The sequence below is a fragment of the Daphnia carinata genome, unplaced genomic scaffold, assembly GCF_022539665.2.
Source record: "Daphnia carinata strain CSIRO-1 unplaced genomic scaffold, CSIRO_AGI_Dcar_HiC_V3 NW_026453013.1, whole genome shotgun sequence".
In the NCBI taxonomy this organism is placed as follows: domain Eukaryota; kingdom Metazoa; phylum Arthropoda; class Branchiopoda; order Diplostraca; family Daphniidae; genus Daphnia; species Daphnia carinata.
Window position 1 is genome coordinate 625 of NW_026712500.1, and position 16,681 is coordinate 17,305.

At 35.8% G+C, this 16,681-nt stretch overlaps 1 protein-coding gene across 1 annotated transcript; it reads left to right on the forward strand.

The window, feature by feature from the left end:
- Positions 1-3,281: 3,281 nt before the first annotated feature.
- On the forward strand, positions 3,282-7,434 carry LOC130692777 (uncharacterized; the record flags this gene model as incomplete). Its single annotated transcript, XM_057515844.1, has 1 exon — positions 3,282-7,434. A coding segment is annotated over exon 1 (4,153 nt), but the record flags the coding sequence as incomplete, so codon positions are not given.
- Between the last annotated feature and the right edge of the window lie 9,247 nt (positions 7,435-16,681).

Here is a 16,681-nt window from a genome sequence, read left to right on the forward strand (position 1 = left end):
GTGTGTAAAATTCTAATGATTTCATTAAACACAGTCATTTTCGCATTGAAATCGTAAAAATTAATAAAATTCGTCAAAAACAGGTTGCCGATTCAAAGTTAAAAAGCATAGCCAAATAACGAATGTTCGAAGAACCAAGGTTTATCATGTTTTACTTAACGCCAGCTGGTGGTGAGTTTTTACATTGGTTGTTCGCCAAACGCGATGGTTACCAGTCCAATATCCTTAACTATTTAAATCAAATGTACTTGTAATTGTAGTGAACTATGTGTGTAAAATTCTAATGATTTCATTAAACACAGTCATTTTCGCATTGAAATCGTAAAAATTAATAAAATTCGTCAAAAACAGGTTGCCGATTCAAAGTTAGTAAGCATAGCCAAATAACGAATGTTCGAAGAACCAAGGTTTATCATGTTTTACTTAACGCCAGCTGGTGGTGAGTTTTTACATTGGTTGTTCGCCAAACGCGATGGTTACCAGTCCAATATCCTTAACTATTTAAATCAAATGTACTTGTAATTGTAGTGAACTATGTGTGTAAAATTCTAATGATTTCATTAAACACAGTCATTTTCGCATTGAAATCGTAAAAATTAATAAAATTCGTCAAAAACAGGTTGCCGATTCAAAGTTAAAAAGCATAGCCAAATAACGAATGTTCGAAGAACCAAGGTTTATCATGTTTTACTAAACGCCAGCTGGTGGTGAGTTTTTACATTGGTTGTTCGCCAAACGCGATGGTTACCAGTCCAATATCCTTAACTATTTAAATCAAATGTACTTGTAATTGTAGTGAACTATGTGTGTAAAATTCTAATGATTTCATTAAACACAGTCATTTTCGCATTGAAATCGTAAAAATTAATAAAATTCGTCAAAAACAGGTTGCCGATTCAAAGTTAGTAAGCATAGCCAAATAACGAATGTTCGAAGAACCAAGGTTTATCATGTTTTACTTAACGCCAGCTGGTGGTGAGTTTTTACATTGGTTGTTCGCCAAACGCGATGGTTACCAGTCCAATATCCTTAACTATTTAAATCAAATGTACTTGTAATTGTAGTGAACTATGTGTGTAAAATTCTAATGATTTCATTAAACACAGTCATTTTCGCATTGAAATCGTAAAAATTAATAAAATTCGTCAAAAACAGGTTGCCGATTCAAAGTTAGCAAGCATAGCCAAATAACGAATGTTCGAAGAACCAAGGTTTATCATGTTTTACTAAACGCCAGCTGGTGGTGAGTTTTTACATTGGTTGTTCGCCAAACGCGATGGTTACCAGTCCAATATCCTTAACTATTTAAATCAAATGTACTTGTAATTGTAGTGAACTATGTGTGTAAAATTCTAATGATTTCATTAAACACAGTCATTTTCGCATTGAAATCGTAAAAATTAATAAAATTCGTCAAAAACAGGTTGCCGATTCAAAGTTACTAAGCATAGCCAAATAACGAATGTTTGAAGAACCAAGGTTTATCATGTTTTACTAAACGCCAGCTGGTGGTGAGTTTTTACATTGGTTGTTCGCCAAACGCGATGGTTACCAGTCCAATATCCTTAACTATTTAAATCAAATGTACTTGTAATTGTAGTGAACTATGTGTGTAAAATTCTAATGATTTCATTAAACACAGTCATTTTCGCATTGAAATCGTAAAAATTAATAAAATTCGTCAAAAACAGGTTGCCGATTCAAAGTTACTAAGCATAGCCAAATAACGAATGTTCGAAGAATTAAGGTTTATCATGTTTTACTAAACGCCAGCTGGTGGTGAGTTTTTACATTGGTTGTTCGCCAAACGCTATGGTTACCAGTCCAATATCTTTAACTATTTAAATCAAATGTACTTGTAATTGTAGTGAACTACGTGTGTAAAATTCTAATGATTTCATTAAACACAGTCATTTTCGCATTGAAATCGTAAAAATTAATAAAATTCGTCAAAAACAGGTTGCCGATTCAAAGTTAAAAAGCATAGCCAAATACCGAATGTTCGAAGAACCAAGGCTTATCATGTTTTACTAAACGCCAGCTGGTGGTGAGTGTAGATTCGAATTATTACCAGGAGGGGGCGCTGAACTCAAAACACAATTCCAAACAACTATGAGTCATGCGCTCACCCCTCCAAATACTAAGAATTTATTGTATAACTAAGAAACGTTGTAACGCAACTGCAAGGACGCGCCAGTATAAAAACCGACCGTCTTTAAGATTAAATAAGTCAGTATTCTACAAGTTATCTAGATCATCGGAGCTAAGTTTCTTCTGTACTTTTCTATGGTAAATAAAGAACCTTCTCCTGTATTTCCTTTTGTGTACCTTTCTTTATTTTGAACCGAGTTGATTTTTATCGACCCACGGTTCGCCAAAGCCTCAATTAATTGAAACGCTATCGAGTACCGAAATTCACAGTGAAGCATTGCCACCCAGCTTCACATTTTGGTCCTTCGAACCGGAGCCGGTAGCGAATTCAATTTTTTGAGCAACCAAGAACCGGGCAATTATTGCCAACGGTTCGTACCTGTGAACCGACCGTTATACACGGCCACGGTGCACATCGGTGAATCCGATCAACACAAATTTGTGTACGGGTTACCGGGTTAAATAGAACCGGGTATTTCATTTTACCTACGGGTCTTAACCATTTATCCATCACCTCAGGACCGCCAAAAGGTTACTAAACGCCACCGAAAGGAGAAGGAAAATAGAATCAGAGCCAAGAATAAAGCCCTCCAGGAAGAGCTGAACCAACTACGGTCACAACTACAGCATCCAACGAGGCAACCCATCCAGATTACTATCTCCAACGAGCGGCTACCATCGAGGAACATCATCCCACCAAAACCGATACCACTCAGAAAGGTGTCCAACCAGCCAAGGGATCCTCGACCGACTCCAGCGGGAAAATCACCATATCCACTAGAACTGAAAATCATCCGATACCAACCACTGACGCCATTAAAAACCAATGAAGAACTAGACTTCCCGCCAACTCCTGATATCAGACTGGGGGAAGATTCACCTTCACCAATACAAATTCCACCAACATTAACAACCGAGCCTGAAGAACCACTGCCATCAGCACGATTACTTTTCGCTTCAACCAAAAAACAACAACTTATTAAACGTTTATTCTACTAAAAACCATCCTGTAAAAAAAAATAAATAAAATTATGTCTCAAAATAAAACTGACTCAGCATCCAAATCAACCGAGGATATTATTGAGCCTTCAGGGGTAGTAATAAAACTTGTGAAACGTCGGTCAACATTAATGACAGCCTGGAAAAAAATAGCTTTTGAACTTGAAAAAACAATCCAAGCCCGTGACCAAGACCAAACCGAAGTCAACTGGGCATTACTAAAAAATAAATGGGAACAAGTCATTGAAGTTAACAGACAACTTAAATCTGAAGACGGATCAGATGATTACCTCAACGAAGAAAACTACGATGAAGTAAATGATGAAATGATAGAGCTAGAAATTCGATCAAATCGAATCATGAGACCAACTCCTCTACCTGCCGTGCTACCCCAAGAATCAATACCCTTACAGACCCGAAAACTAACAGCGCTTGAACTCAAAAAATTCAACGGCGATATTCAACAATGGAGACCCTGGTGGGAAGCATTTCGAGTTTCTATCCACGAAAATTCTTCACTAAAAGATGTAGAACGTTTTGCCTACTTAGAAAAATATCTTGAGGGAACTGCTGCAAGAATCATCGCAGGTCTTCCAATTACTGGAACCAACTATTCAAGAGCTATTCAACTGCTTGAACGACGCTATGGACAAAACCACCTCATTGCACAATCACATATTAAAAGTCTGTTTAATCTGCCTAACGTCGAAAAACTCGAGCATACCCGAAATTTAACAACACTTGTCGATTCAGCATTGGTACATATTCGTGCTTTGGAAGATCTAAACATTTCGTTAGACCAGTATTCTATAATGATCAAGACAATTCTCTTAGAACGAATACCTAACGAATTACAAATCATGTGGAATAGACAACCAAATCACCGGGATGCGGACGTAGCAACGTTCATTGATTTTATTCAACAAGAGTTAATCGCCCGAGAAAACATCTACCAACCAACAAGAAATAAGCCCACAGTCAACCATCAGAACAACAACAATCCAACCAACAAACAACAGCATCTAGGAACAACAACTCAGCTTACTATAAATGATGGATCATCAAGAAGGGGAATAAAATCTAAAATCCCATTTTTGTGCAAAATTTCTCATGACAAGGAGCCTTGCAACAAAACATTACAAGAAAAACGAGAAATTGTTACCAAGGAAAGAAGATGTTATCACTGTCTAGCAAAAACACACGCAAAATGCGACCGTCGATGCCCTCACTGCAACAACAACCACCACATCACGCTATGTCCAAGTAAAAATACCATCGCACCAACAACACTAACCAGTCTCATACATCTTCCTACTCACGAAGGTAAACGGTCAATTTTAATGATTGCCACTGTTTGGGTAGAAGGCCCGAGAGGCACAAAAAAGGTTGCATTACTTTACGATAGTGGAGCTCAACGCTCATTCGTGAGTAACAGACTCGCAACTGAATTAAATCTGGCAACAAATGGAGTAGAAACTCATCAATTCCAGTCTTTTGGAAACCAAGTGGAACCTACTAAAAGTGTATATCGATTCAATCTCAATGTACGGTCATCACAGCCTGGCGCTGAAGCAATTCAACTATCATTATTAGGAACAGATACAATCTGCATGACACCACCATACCACGCATCCGAATTCGCCAGAACAATCAAACAATCTGGAAAATGGCTAGCCGATGAGCGAATTCTCCCAAATAGGAAAATCCCAAATGAGATCGACGTGTTAATCGGAACCGATTACTATCGCTCTATCGTACTAAACGAAGTAATTACCAGCAACATAGGACTGACCGCCGTTAACACTGTATTCGGCTGGGCCTTACATGGAACCCTTCCTGCAAGTAACCCAACAGAGGTCCTATCAGTTACAACTCTATTAGTCAACCAGCACGATGCCTCCACAGCATCAGCAGACATCCAGAATCCAGCCGTATCAGATCAACTTTTCAACAATGAAAATCAACCCGACGAATCCTTCGATCTCCGAGCATTCTGGACTCTTGAAGCGTGTGGTATTCAACCAACCGATGAAACCAAAAATCCATTCGTAGACAAATACGAATTAGGCATCAACAGAGCTAGTGATGGAAGATACATCGCACCTTTACCTTGGAACGATAAAGTGAATGAACTCCAAGATAACAGATTCATCGCTCAAAAAAGCCTCGACGGTTTACTAAAACGCTTAAGAACTAAGCCAAACTTACTTAAAGCATATGATAATCAGATTAAGGAATACATCCAACTAGGATTTGTTAAAGAAGCTAATCTAAATTTCAACGGGATTTTCACGTACTTGCCACACCATCCGGTAGTACGCAATGATAAAACCACTACTAAGGTTCGACCAGTGTTCAATGGCGCATCAAAACCAAAAACCGGAATCAGCGTGAACGATTGCCTCGAACCTGGACCAAATTTGAATCCCGAATTATTAGCCGTTTTACTTCGATTTCGCACATTTAAGCACGCCTGGATAAGCGATATCGAAAAGGCATTCCTTCAAATTCAACTAACACAAACTGATTCTGAAGCTTTACGTTTCCTCTGGGTGAAAGATCCAGAGGACTTAAATTCAGCAGTAGTCGAGTTAACCTGGGCTCGACTCCCATTTGGACTAACATCAAGCCCATTCGTATTAAGAATGGTAATACTCACCCACATCAAGAAATACGAAGATATTTATCCTGAAGCAGTTCAGCTCATACGAGATCAACTTTATGTCGACGATCAACTAGGCGGAGCAAGTACAATACCGGCAGCACAAGTCCTCATTAACCAAACCATCAAGATTTTCGCTGACGCCAAACTCGATATGAAGAAATGGATTGCGACCCAGGAAGAACTCTTACAGCCCATCCAGTCTAAAGAACAATCAAACCCTACAGACGGTCTAATTGGATCAATTCTTACCAGTTCCCAATCAGCAAGAGTACTTGGACTCGGATGGGACTCAACGAAAGACGAATTCTATTATGATGCATCCAAACTTCAAACTCAAATAATAGGATTAACCGGAACTGTCACCAAACGCAAATTCATCAGTATTTCATCACAACTATTCGATCCTATGGGAGCTCTTGGTCCGTTCAACCTCATTGCAAAAATATTATACAAACGGATCTGGGAAGCTAACATCGAATGGGATCAACCAATTCCAAATGAAGTATACTATCAGTGGAAGAAGGCATTGGACAGTCTCAGCGAACTTAAGCATTTTAGGATCTCAAGAAAAATCTTATTCTCATCACCGGGAGTAATTAATATCCATGTTTTTTGCGATGCTTCAGTAGAAGCTTACGGAGCCGTCGTCTACATTAGAGGAAAATCAACAACCAACGAAGTATCAATATCACAACTTTGCTGTAAAACTAGAGTAGCACCTAGTGGAAAGGAAATGAGCCTAGCACGAAAAGAACTTATGGCCGCTTTACTAGGAGCTCAACTATCAGACTACATCAAGAAAACCTTCCACTCTATCACTACCATCTTTCAATTTTGGTCCGATTCTCGCATCACATTAGCATGGATAAAGGGCGACCCACAACGCTGGAAGCCATTTGTCCGAAATCGAATCATAACCATCAATCAACTCACCAAGAATTCAAATTGGGCACATTGTCCCGGACAAGATAACCCTGCAGATCTAGCATCCAGAGGAGCAACAATAGATGTCCTAAACAAGGATTTCTGGCTACGTGGACCATCATGGTTACAGAAAGAAGAAAATCATTGGCCACATCATCCAACCACCCAATTCGATGTCAGCATCTTTAAGGAAGAATTGAGTCTAGAAGGAAAGAAAACCATCGTTGCAACAAGAAATTTGGGACAACCAGAACCTTTCCCATTTTCTCGATTCAGCTCACTCGCCAAACTCATAAGAGTCCGAGCCTGGATGAACCGGTTTGGAAAACTACGAGCCGACATTCCCAATTCATCAATCACTCCAGTACAAATTACAAAAAGTAAAACCATAATGGTACCATCCCTAGTAGCAGCCGAAACAGCATTGAGCCAGCTTCAGATCATCCAATTAATCCAGAGACTTAAGTTTAAAACAGAATACGAACTCCTCTCAAAAGGGAAACCACTGCCACGATCCCACAACTGGACACCACTGCGACCAATCTGGGATCATCAGGAGAAAGTAATTCGTGTTACAGGAAGAATTGAACACCACTTTCTTGATTCCAACGCAAGAGCTCCAATCATATTACCAAAGGATCATCATATCACAGACCTAATCATAAAAGAAGCTCACGTCAAGGTTGGACATCAGGGTATTTCCGCCACACTCGAAATAACGAATGTTCGAAGAACCAAGGTTTATCATGTTTTACTTAACGCCAGCTGGTGGTGAGTTTTTACATTGGTTGTTCGCCAAACGCGATGGTTACCAGTCCAATATCCTTAACTATTTAAATCAAATGTACTTGTAATTGTAGTGAACTGTGTGTAAAATTCTAATGATTTCATTAAACACAGTCATTTTCGCATTGAAATCGTAAAAATTAATAAAATTCGTCAAAAACAGGTTGCCGATTCAAAGTTAAAAAGCATAGCCAAATAACGAATGTTCGAAGAACCAAGGTTTATCATGTTTTACTAAACGCCAGCTGGTGGTGAGTTTTTACATTGGTTGTTCGCCAAACGCGATGGTTACCAGTCCAATATCCTTAACTATTTAAATCAAATGTACTTGTAATTGTAGTGAACTATGTGTGTAAAATTCTAATGATTTCATTAAACACAGTCATTTTCGCATTGAAATCGTAAAAATTAATAAAATTCGTCAAAAACAGGTTGCCGATTCAAAGTTAGTAAGCATAGCCAAATAACGAATGTTCGAAGAACCAAGGTTTATCATGTTTTACTTAACGCCAGCTGGTGGTGAGTTTTTACATTGGTTGTTCGCCAAACGCGATGGTTACCAGTCCAATATCCTTAACTATTTAAATCAAATGTACTTGTAATTGTAGTGAACTATGTGTGTAAAATTCTAATGATTTCATTAAACACAGTCATTTTCGCATTGAAATCGTAAAAATTAATAAAATTCGTCAAAAACAGGTTGCCGATTCAAAGTTAGTAAGCATAGCCAAATAACGAATGTTCGAAGAACCAAGGTTTATCATGTTTTACTTAACGCCAGCTGGTGGTGAGTTTTTACATTGGTTGTTCGCCAAACGCGATGGTTACCAGTCCAATATCCTTAACTATTTAAATCAAATGTACTTGTAATTGTAGTGAACTATGTGTGTAAAATTCTAATGATTTCATTAAACACAGTCATTTTCGCATTGAAATCGTAAAAATTAATAAAATTCGTCAAAAACAGGTTGCCGATTCAAAGTTAGTAAGCATAGCCAAATAACGAATGTTCGAAGAACCAAGGTTTATCATGTTTTACTTAACGCCAGCTGGTGGTGAGTTTTTACATTGGTTGTTCGCCAAACGCGATGGTTACCAGTCCAATATCCTTAACTATTTAAATCAAATGTACTTGTAATTGTAGTGAACTATGTGTGTAAAATTCTAATGATTTCATTAAACACAGTCATTTTCGCATTGAAATCGTAAAAATTAAAAAATTCGTAAAAACAGGTTGCCGATTCAAAGTTAAAAAGCATAGCCAAATACCGAATGTTCGAAGAACCAAGGTTTATCATGTTTTACTAAACGCCAGCTGGTGGTGAGTTTTTACATTGGTTGTTCGCCAAACGCGATGGTTACCAGTCCAATATCCTTAACTATTTAAATCAAATGTACTTGTAATTGTAGTGAACTATGTGTGTAAAATTCTAATGATTTCATTAAACAGTCATTTTCGCATTGAAATCGTAAAAATTAATAAAATTCGTCAAAAACAGGTTGCCGATTCAAAGTTAGTAAGCATAGCCAAATAACGAATGTTCGAAGAACCAAGGTTTATCATGTTTTACTTAACGCCAGCTGGTGGTGAGTTTTTACATTGGTTGTTCGCCAAACGCGATGGTTACCAGTCCAATATCCTTAACTATTTAAATCAAATGTACTTGTAATTGTAGTGAACTATGTGTGTAAAATTCTAATGATTTCATTAAACACAGTCATTTTCGCATTGAAATCGTAAAAATTAATAAAATTCGTCAAAAACAGGTTGCCGATTCAAAGTTAGTAAGCATAGCCAAATAACGAATGTTCGAAGAACCAAGGTTTATCATGTTTTACTTAACGCCAGCTGGTGGTGAGTTTTTACATTGGTTGTTCGCCAAACGCGATGGTTACCAGTCCAATATCCTTAACTATTTAAATCAAATGTACTTGTAATTGTAGTGAACTATGTGTGTAAAATTCTAATGATTTCATTAAACACAGTCATTTTCGCATTGAAATCGTAAAAATTAATAAAATTCGTCAAAAACAGGTTGCCGATTCAAAGTTAGTAAGCATAGCCAAATAACGAATGTTCGAAGAACCAAGGTTTATCATGTTTTACTTAACGCCAGCTGGTGGTGAGTTTTTACATTGGTTGTTCGCCAAACGCGATGGTTACCAGTCCAATATCCTTAACTATTTAAATCAAATGTACTTGTAATTGTAGTGAACTATGTGTGTAAAATTCTAATGATTTCATTAAACACAGTCATTTTCGCATTGAAATCGTAAAAATTAAAAAATTCGTAAAAAACAGGTTGCCGATTCAAAGTTAAAAAGCATAGCCAAATAACGAATGTTCGAAGAACCAAGGTTTATCATGTTTTACTAAACGCCAGCTGGTGGTGAGTTTTTACATTGGTTGTTCGCCAAACGCGATGGTTACCAGTCCAATATCCTTAACTATTTAAATCAAATGTACTTGTAATTGTAGTGAACTATGTGTGTAAAATTCTAATGATTTCATTAAACACAGTCATTTTCGCATTGAAATCGTAAAAATTAATAAAATTCGTCAAAAACAGGTTGCCGATTCAAAGTTAGTAAGCATAGCCAAATAACGAATGTTCGAAGAACCAAGGTTTATCATGTTTTACTTAACGCCAGCTGGTGGTGAGTTTTTACATTGGTTGTTCGCCAAACGCGATGGTTACCAGTCCAATATCCTTAACTATTTAAATCAAATGTACTTGTAATTGTAGTGAACTATGTGTGTAAAATTCTAATGATTTCATTAAACACAGTCATTTTCGCATTGAAATCGTAAAAATTAATAAAATTCGTCAAAAACAGGTTGCCGATTCAAAGTTAGTAAGCATAGCCAAATAACGAATGTTCGAAGAACCAAGGTTTATCATGTTTTACTTAACGCCAGCTGGTGGTGAGTTTTTACATTGGTTGTTCGCCAAACGCGATGGTTACCAGTCCAATATCCTTAACTATTTAAATCAAATGTACTTGTAATTGTAGTGAACTATGTGTGTAAAATTCTAATGATTTCATTAAACACAGTCATTTTCGCATTGAAATCGTAAAAATTAATAAAATTCGTCAAAAACAGGTTGCCGATTCAAAGTTAGTAAGCATAGCCAAATAACGAATGTTCGAAGAACCAAGGTTTATCATGTTTTACTTAACGCCAGCTGGTGGTGAGTTTTTACATTGGTTGTTCGCCAAACGCGATGGTTACCAGTCCAATATCCTTAACTATTTAAATCAAATGTACTTGTAATTGTAGTGAACTATGTGTGTAAAATTCTAATGATTTCATTAAACACAGTCATTTTCGCATTGAAATCGTAAAAATTAATAAAATTCGTCAAAAACAGGTTGCCGATTCAAAGTTAAAAAGCATAGCCAAATAACGAATGTTCGAAGAACCAAGGTTTATCATGTTTTACTTAACGCCAGCTGGTGGTGAGTTTTTACATTGGTTGTTCGCCAAACGCGATGGTTACCAGTCCAATATCCTTAACTATTTAAATCAAATGTACTTGTAATTGTAGTGAACTATGTGTGTAAAATTCTAATGATTTCATTAAACACAGTCATTTTCGCATTGAAATCGTAAAAATTAATAAAATTCGTCAAAAACAGGTTGCCGATTCAAAGTTAGTAAGCATAGCCAAATAACGAATGTTCGAAGAACCAAGGTTTATCATGTTTTACTTAACGCCAGCTGGTGGTGAGTTTTTACATTGGTTGTTCGCCAAACGCGATGGTTACCAGTCCAATATCCTTAACTATTTAAATCAAATGTACTTGTAATTGTAGTGAACTATGTGTGTAAAATTCTAATGATTTCATTAAACACAGTCATTTTCGCATTGAAATCGTAAAAATTAATAAAATTCGTCAAAAACAGGTTGCCGATTCAAAGTTAGTAAGCATAGCCAAATAACGAATGTTCGAAGAACCAAGGTTTATCATGTTTTACTTAACGCCAGCTGGTGGTGAGTTTTTACATTGGTTGTTCGCCAAACGCGATGGTTACCAGTCCAATATCCTTAACTATTTAAATCAAATGTACTTGTAATTGTAGTGAACTATGTGTGTAAAATTCTAATGATTTCATTAAACACAGTCATTTTCGCATTGAAATCGTAAAAATTAATAAAATTCGTCAAAAACAGGTTGCCGATTCAAAGTTAGTAAGCATAGCCAAATAACGAATGTTCGAAGAACCAAGGTTTATCATGTTTTACTTAACGCCAGCTGGTGGTGAGTTTTTACATTGGTTGTTCGCCAAACGCGATGGTTACCAGTCCAATATCCTTAACTATTTAAATCAAATGTACTTGTAATTGTAGTGAACTATGTGTGTAAAATTCTAATGATTTCATTAAACACAGTCATTTTCGCATTGAAATCGTAAAAATTAATAAAATTCGTCAAAAACAGGTTGCCGATTCAAAGTTAGTAAGCATAGCCAAATAACGAATGTTCGAAGAACCAAGGTTTATCATGTTTTACTTAACGCCAGCTGGTGGTGAGTTTTTACATTGGTTGTTCGCCAAACGCGATGGTTACCAGTCCAATATCCTTAACTATTTAAATCAAATGTACTTGTAATTGTAGTGAACTATGTGTGTAAAATTCTAATGATTTCATTAAACACAGTCATTTTCGCATTGAAATCGTAAAAATTAATAAAATTCGTCAAAAACAGGTTGCCGATTCAAAGTTAGTAAGCATAGCCAAATAACGAATGTTCGAAGAACCAAGGTTTATCATGTTTTACTTAACGCCAGCTGGTGGTGAGTTTTTACATTGGTTGTTCGCCAAACGCGATGGTTACCAGTCCAATATCCTTAACTATTTAAATCAAATGTACTTGTAATTGTAGTGAACTATGTGTGTAAAATTCTAATGATTTCATTAAACACAGTCATTTTCGCATTGAAATCGTAAAAATTAATAAAATTCGTCAAAAACAGGTTGCCGATTCAAAGTTAAAAAGCATAGCCAAATAACGAATGTTCGAAGAACCAAGGTTTATCATGTTTTACTTAACGCCAGCTGGTGGTGAGTTTTTACATTGGTTGTTCGCCAAACGCGATGGTTACCAGTCCAATATCCTTAACTATTTAAATCAAATGTACTTGTAATTGTAGTGAACTATGTGTGTAAAATTCTAATGATTTCATTAAACACAGTCATTTTCGCATTGAAATCGTAAAAATTAATAAAATTCGTCAAAAACAGGTTGCCGATTCAAAGTTAGTAAGCATAGCCAAATAACGAATGTTCAAAAGCATAGCCAAATAACGAATGTTCGAAGAACCAAGGTTTATCATGTTTTACTTAACGCCAGCTGGTGGTGAGTTTTTACATTGGTTGTTCGCCAAACGCGATGGTTACCAGTCCAATATCCTTAACTATTTAAATCAAATGTACTTGTAATTGTAGTGAACTATGTGTGTAAAATTCTAATGATTTCATTAAACACAGTCATTTTCGCATTGAAATCGTAAAAATTAATAAAATTCGTCAAAAACAGGTTGCCGATTCAAAGTTAAAAAGCATAGCCAAATACCGAATGTTCGAAGAACCAAGGTTTATCATGTTTTACTAAACGCCAGCTGGTGGTGAGTTTTTACATTGGTTGTTCGCCAAACGCGATGGTTACCAGTCCAATATCCTTAACTATTTAAATCAAATGTACTTGTAATTGTAGTGAACTATGTGTGTAAAATTCTAATGATTTCATTAAACACAGTCATTTTCGCATTGAAATCGTAAAAATTAATAAAATTCGTCAAAAACAGGTTGCCGATTCAAAGTTAAAAAGCATAGCCAAATACCGAATGTTCGAAGAACCAAGGTTTATCATGTTTTACTAAACGCCAGCTGGTGGTGAATTTTTACATTGGTTGTTCGCCAAACGCGATGGTTACCAGTCCAATATCCTTAACTATTTAAATCAAATGTACTTGTAATTGTAGTGAACTATGTGTGTAAAATTCTAATGATTTCATTAAACACAGTCATTTTCGCATTGAAATCGTAAAAATTAATAAAATTCGTCAAAAACAGGTTGCCGATTCAAAGTTAAAAAGCATAGCCAAATACCGAATGTTCGAAGAACCAAGGTTTATCATGTTTTACTAAACGCCAGCTGGTGGTGAGTTTTTACATTGGTTGTTCGCCAAACGCGATGGTTACCAGTCCAATATCCTTAACTATTTAAATCAAATGTACTTGTAATTGTAGTGAACTATGTGTATAAAATTCTAATGATTTCATTAAACACAGTCATTTTCGCATTGAAATCGTAAAAATTAATAAAATTCGTCAAAAACAGGTTGCCGATTCAAAGTTAAAAAGCATAGCCAAATACCGAATGTTCGAAGAACCAAGGTTTATCATGTTTTACTAAACGCCAGCTGGTGGTGAGTTTTTACATTGGTTGTTCGCCAAACGCGATGGTTACCAGTCCAATATCCTTAACTATTTAAATCAAATGTACTTGTAATTGTAGTGAACTATGTGTGTAAAATTCTAATGATTTCATTAAACACAGTCATTTTCGCATTGAAATCGTAAAAATTAATAAAATTCGTCAAAAACAGGTTGCCGATTCAAAGTTAAAAAGCATAGCCAAATACCGAATGTTCGAAGAACCAAGGTTTATCATGTTTTACTAAACGCCAGCTGGTGGTGAGTTTTTACATTGGTTGTTCGCCAAACGCGATGGTTACCAGTCCAATATCCTTAACTATTTAAATCAAATGTACTTGTAATTGTAGTGAACTATGTGTGTAAAATTCTAATGATTTCATTAAACACAGTCATTTTCGCATTGAAATCGTAAAAATTAATAAAATTCGTCAAAAACAGGTTGCCGATTCAAAGTTAAAAAGCATAGCCAAATACCGAATGTTCGAAGAACCAAGGTTTATCATGTTTTACTAAACGCCAGCTGGTGGTGAGTTTTTACATTGGTTGTTCGCCAAACGCGATGGTTACCAGTCCAATATCCTTAACTATTTAAATCAAATGTACTTGTAATTGTAGTGAACTATGTGTGTAAAATTCTAATGATTTCATTAAACACAGTCATTTTCGCATTGAAATCGTAAAAATTAATAAAATTCGTCAAAAACAGGTTGCCGATTCAAAGTTAAAAAGCATAGCCAAATACCGAATGTTCGAAGAACCAAGGTTTATCATGTTTTACTAAACGCCAGCTGGTGGTGAGTTTTTACATTGGTTGTTCGCCAAACGCGATGGTTACCAGTCCAATATCCTTAACTATTTAAATCAAATGTACTTGTAATTGTAGTGAACTATGTGTGTAAAATTCTAATGATTTCATTAAACACAGTCATTTTCGCATTGAAATCGTAAAAATTAATAAAATTCGTCAAAAACAGGTTGCCGATTCAAAGTTAAAAAGCATAGCCAAATACCGAATGTTCGAAGAACCAAGGTTTATCATGTTTTACTAAACGCCAGCTGGTGGTGAGTTTTTACATTGGTTGTTCGCCAAACGCGATGGTTACCAGTCCAATATCCTTAACTATTTAAATCAAATGTACTTGTAATTGTAGTGAACTATGTGTGTAAAATTCTAATGATTTCATTAAACACAGTCATTTTCGCATTGAAATCGTAAAAATTAATAAAATTCGTCAAAAACAGGTTGCCGATTCAAAGTTAAAAAGCATAGCCAAATACCGAATGTTCGAAGAACCAAGGTTTATCATGTTTTACTAAACGCCAGCTGGTGGTGAGTTTTTACATTGGTTGTTCGCCAAACGCGATGGTTACCAGTCCAATATCCTTAACTATTTAAATCAAATGTACTTGTAATTGTAGTGAACTATGTGTGTAAAATTCTAATGATTTCATTAAACACAGTCATTTTCGCATTGAAATCGTAAAAATTAATAAAATTCGTCAAAAACAGGTTGCCGATTCAAAGTTAAAAAGCATAGCCAAATACCGAATGTTCGAAGAACCAAGGTTTATCATGTTTTACTAAACGCCAGCTGGTGGTGAGTTTTTACATTGGTTGTTCGCCAAACGCGATGGTTACCAGTCCAATATCCTTAACTATTTAAATCATATGTACTTGTAATTGTAGTGAACTATGTGTGTAAAATTCTAATGATTTCATTAAACACAGTCATTTTCGCATTGAAATCGTAAAAATTAATAAAATTCGTAAAAAACAGGTTGCCGATTCATAGTTAAAAAGCATAGCCAAATACCGAATGTTCGAAGAACCAAGTTTTATCATGTTTTACTAAATGCCAGCTGGTGGTGAATTTTTACATTGGTTGTTCGCCAAACGCGATGGTTTACCAGTCCAATATCCTTAACTATTTAAATCAAATGTACTTGTAATTGTAGTGAACTATGTGTGTAAAATTCTAATGATTTCATTAAACACAGTCATTTTCGCATTGAAATCGTAAAAATTAATAAAATTCGTCAAAAACAGGTTGCCGATTCAAAGTTAAAAAGCATAGCCAAATACCGAATGTTCGAAGAACCAAGGTTTATCATGTTTTACTAAACGCCAGCTGGTGGTGAGTTTTTACATTGGTTGTTCGCCAAACGCGATGGTTACCAGTCCAATATCCTTAACTATTTAAATCAAATGTACTTGTAATTGTAGTGAACTATGTGTGTAAAATTCTAATGATTTCATTAAACACAGTCATTTTCGCATTGAAATCGTAAAAATTAATAAAATTCGTCAAAAACAGGTTGCCGATTCAAAGTTAAAAAGCATAGCCAAATACCGAATGTTCGAAGAACCAAGGTTTATCATGTTTTACTAAACGCCAGCTGGTGGTGAGTTTTTACATTGGTTGTTCGCCAAACGCGATGGTTACCAGTCCAATATCCTTAACTATTTAAATCAAATGTACTTGTAATTGTAGTGAACTATGTGTGTAAAATTCTAATGATTTCATTAAACACAGTCATTTTCGCATTGAAATCGTAAAAATTAATAAAATTCGTCAAAAACAGGTTGCCGATTCAAAGTTAAAAAGCATAGCCAAATACCGAATGTTCGAAGAACCAAGGTTTATCATGTTTTACTAAACGCCAGCTGGTGGTGAGTTTTTACATTGGTTGTTCGCCAAACGCGATGGT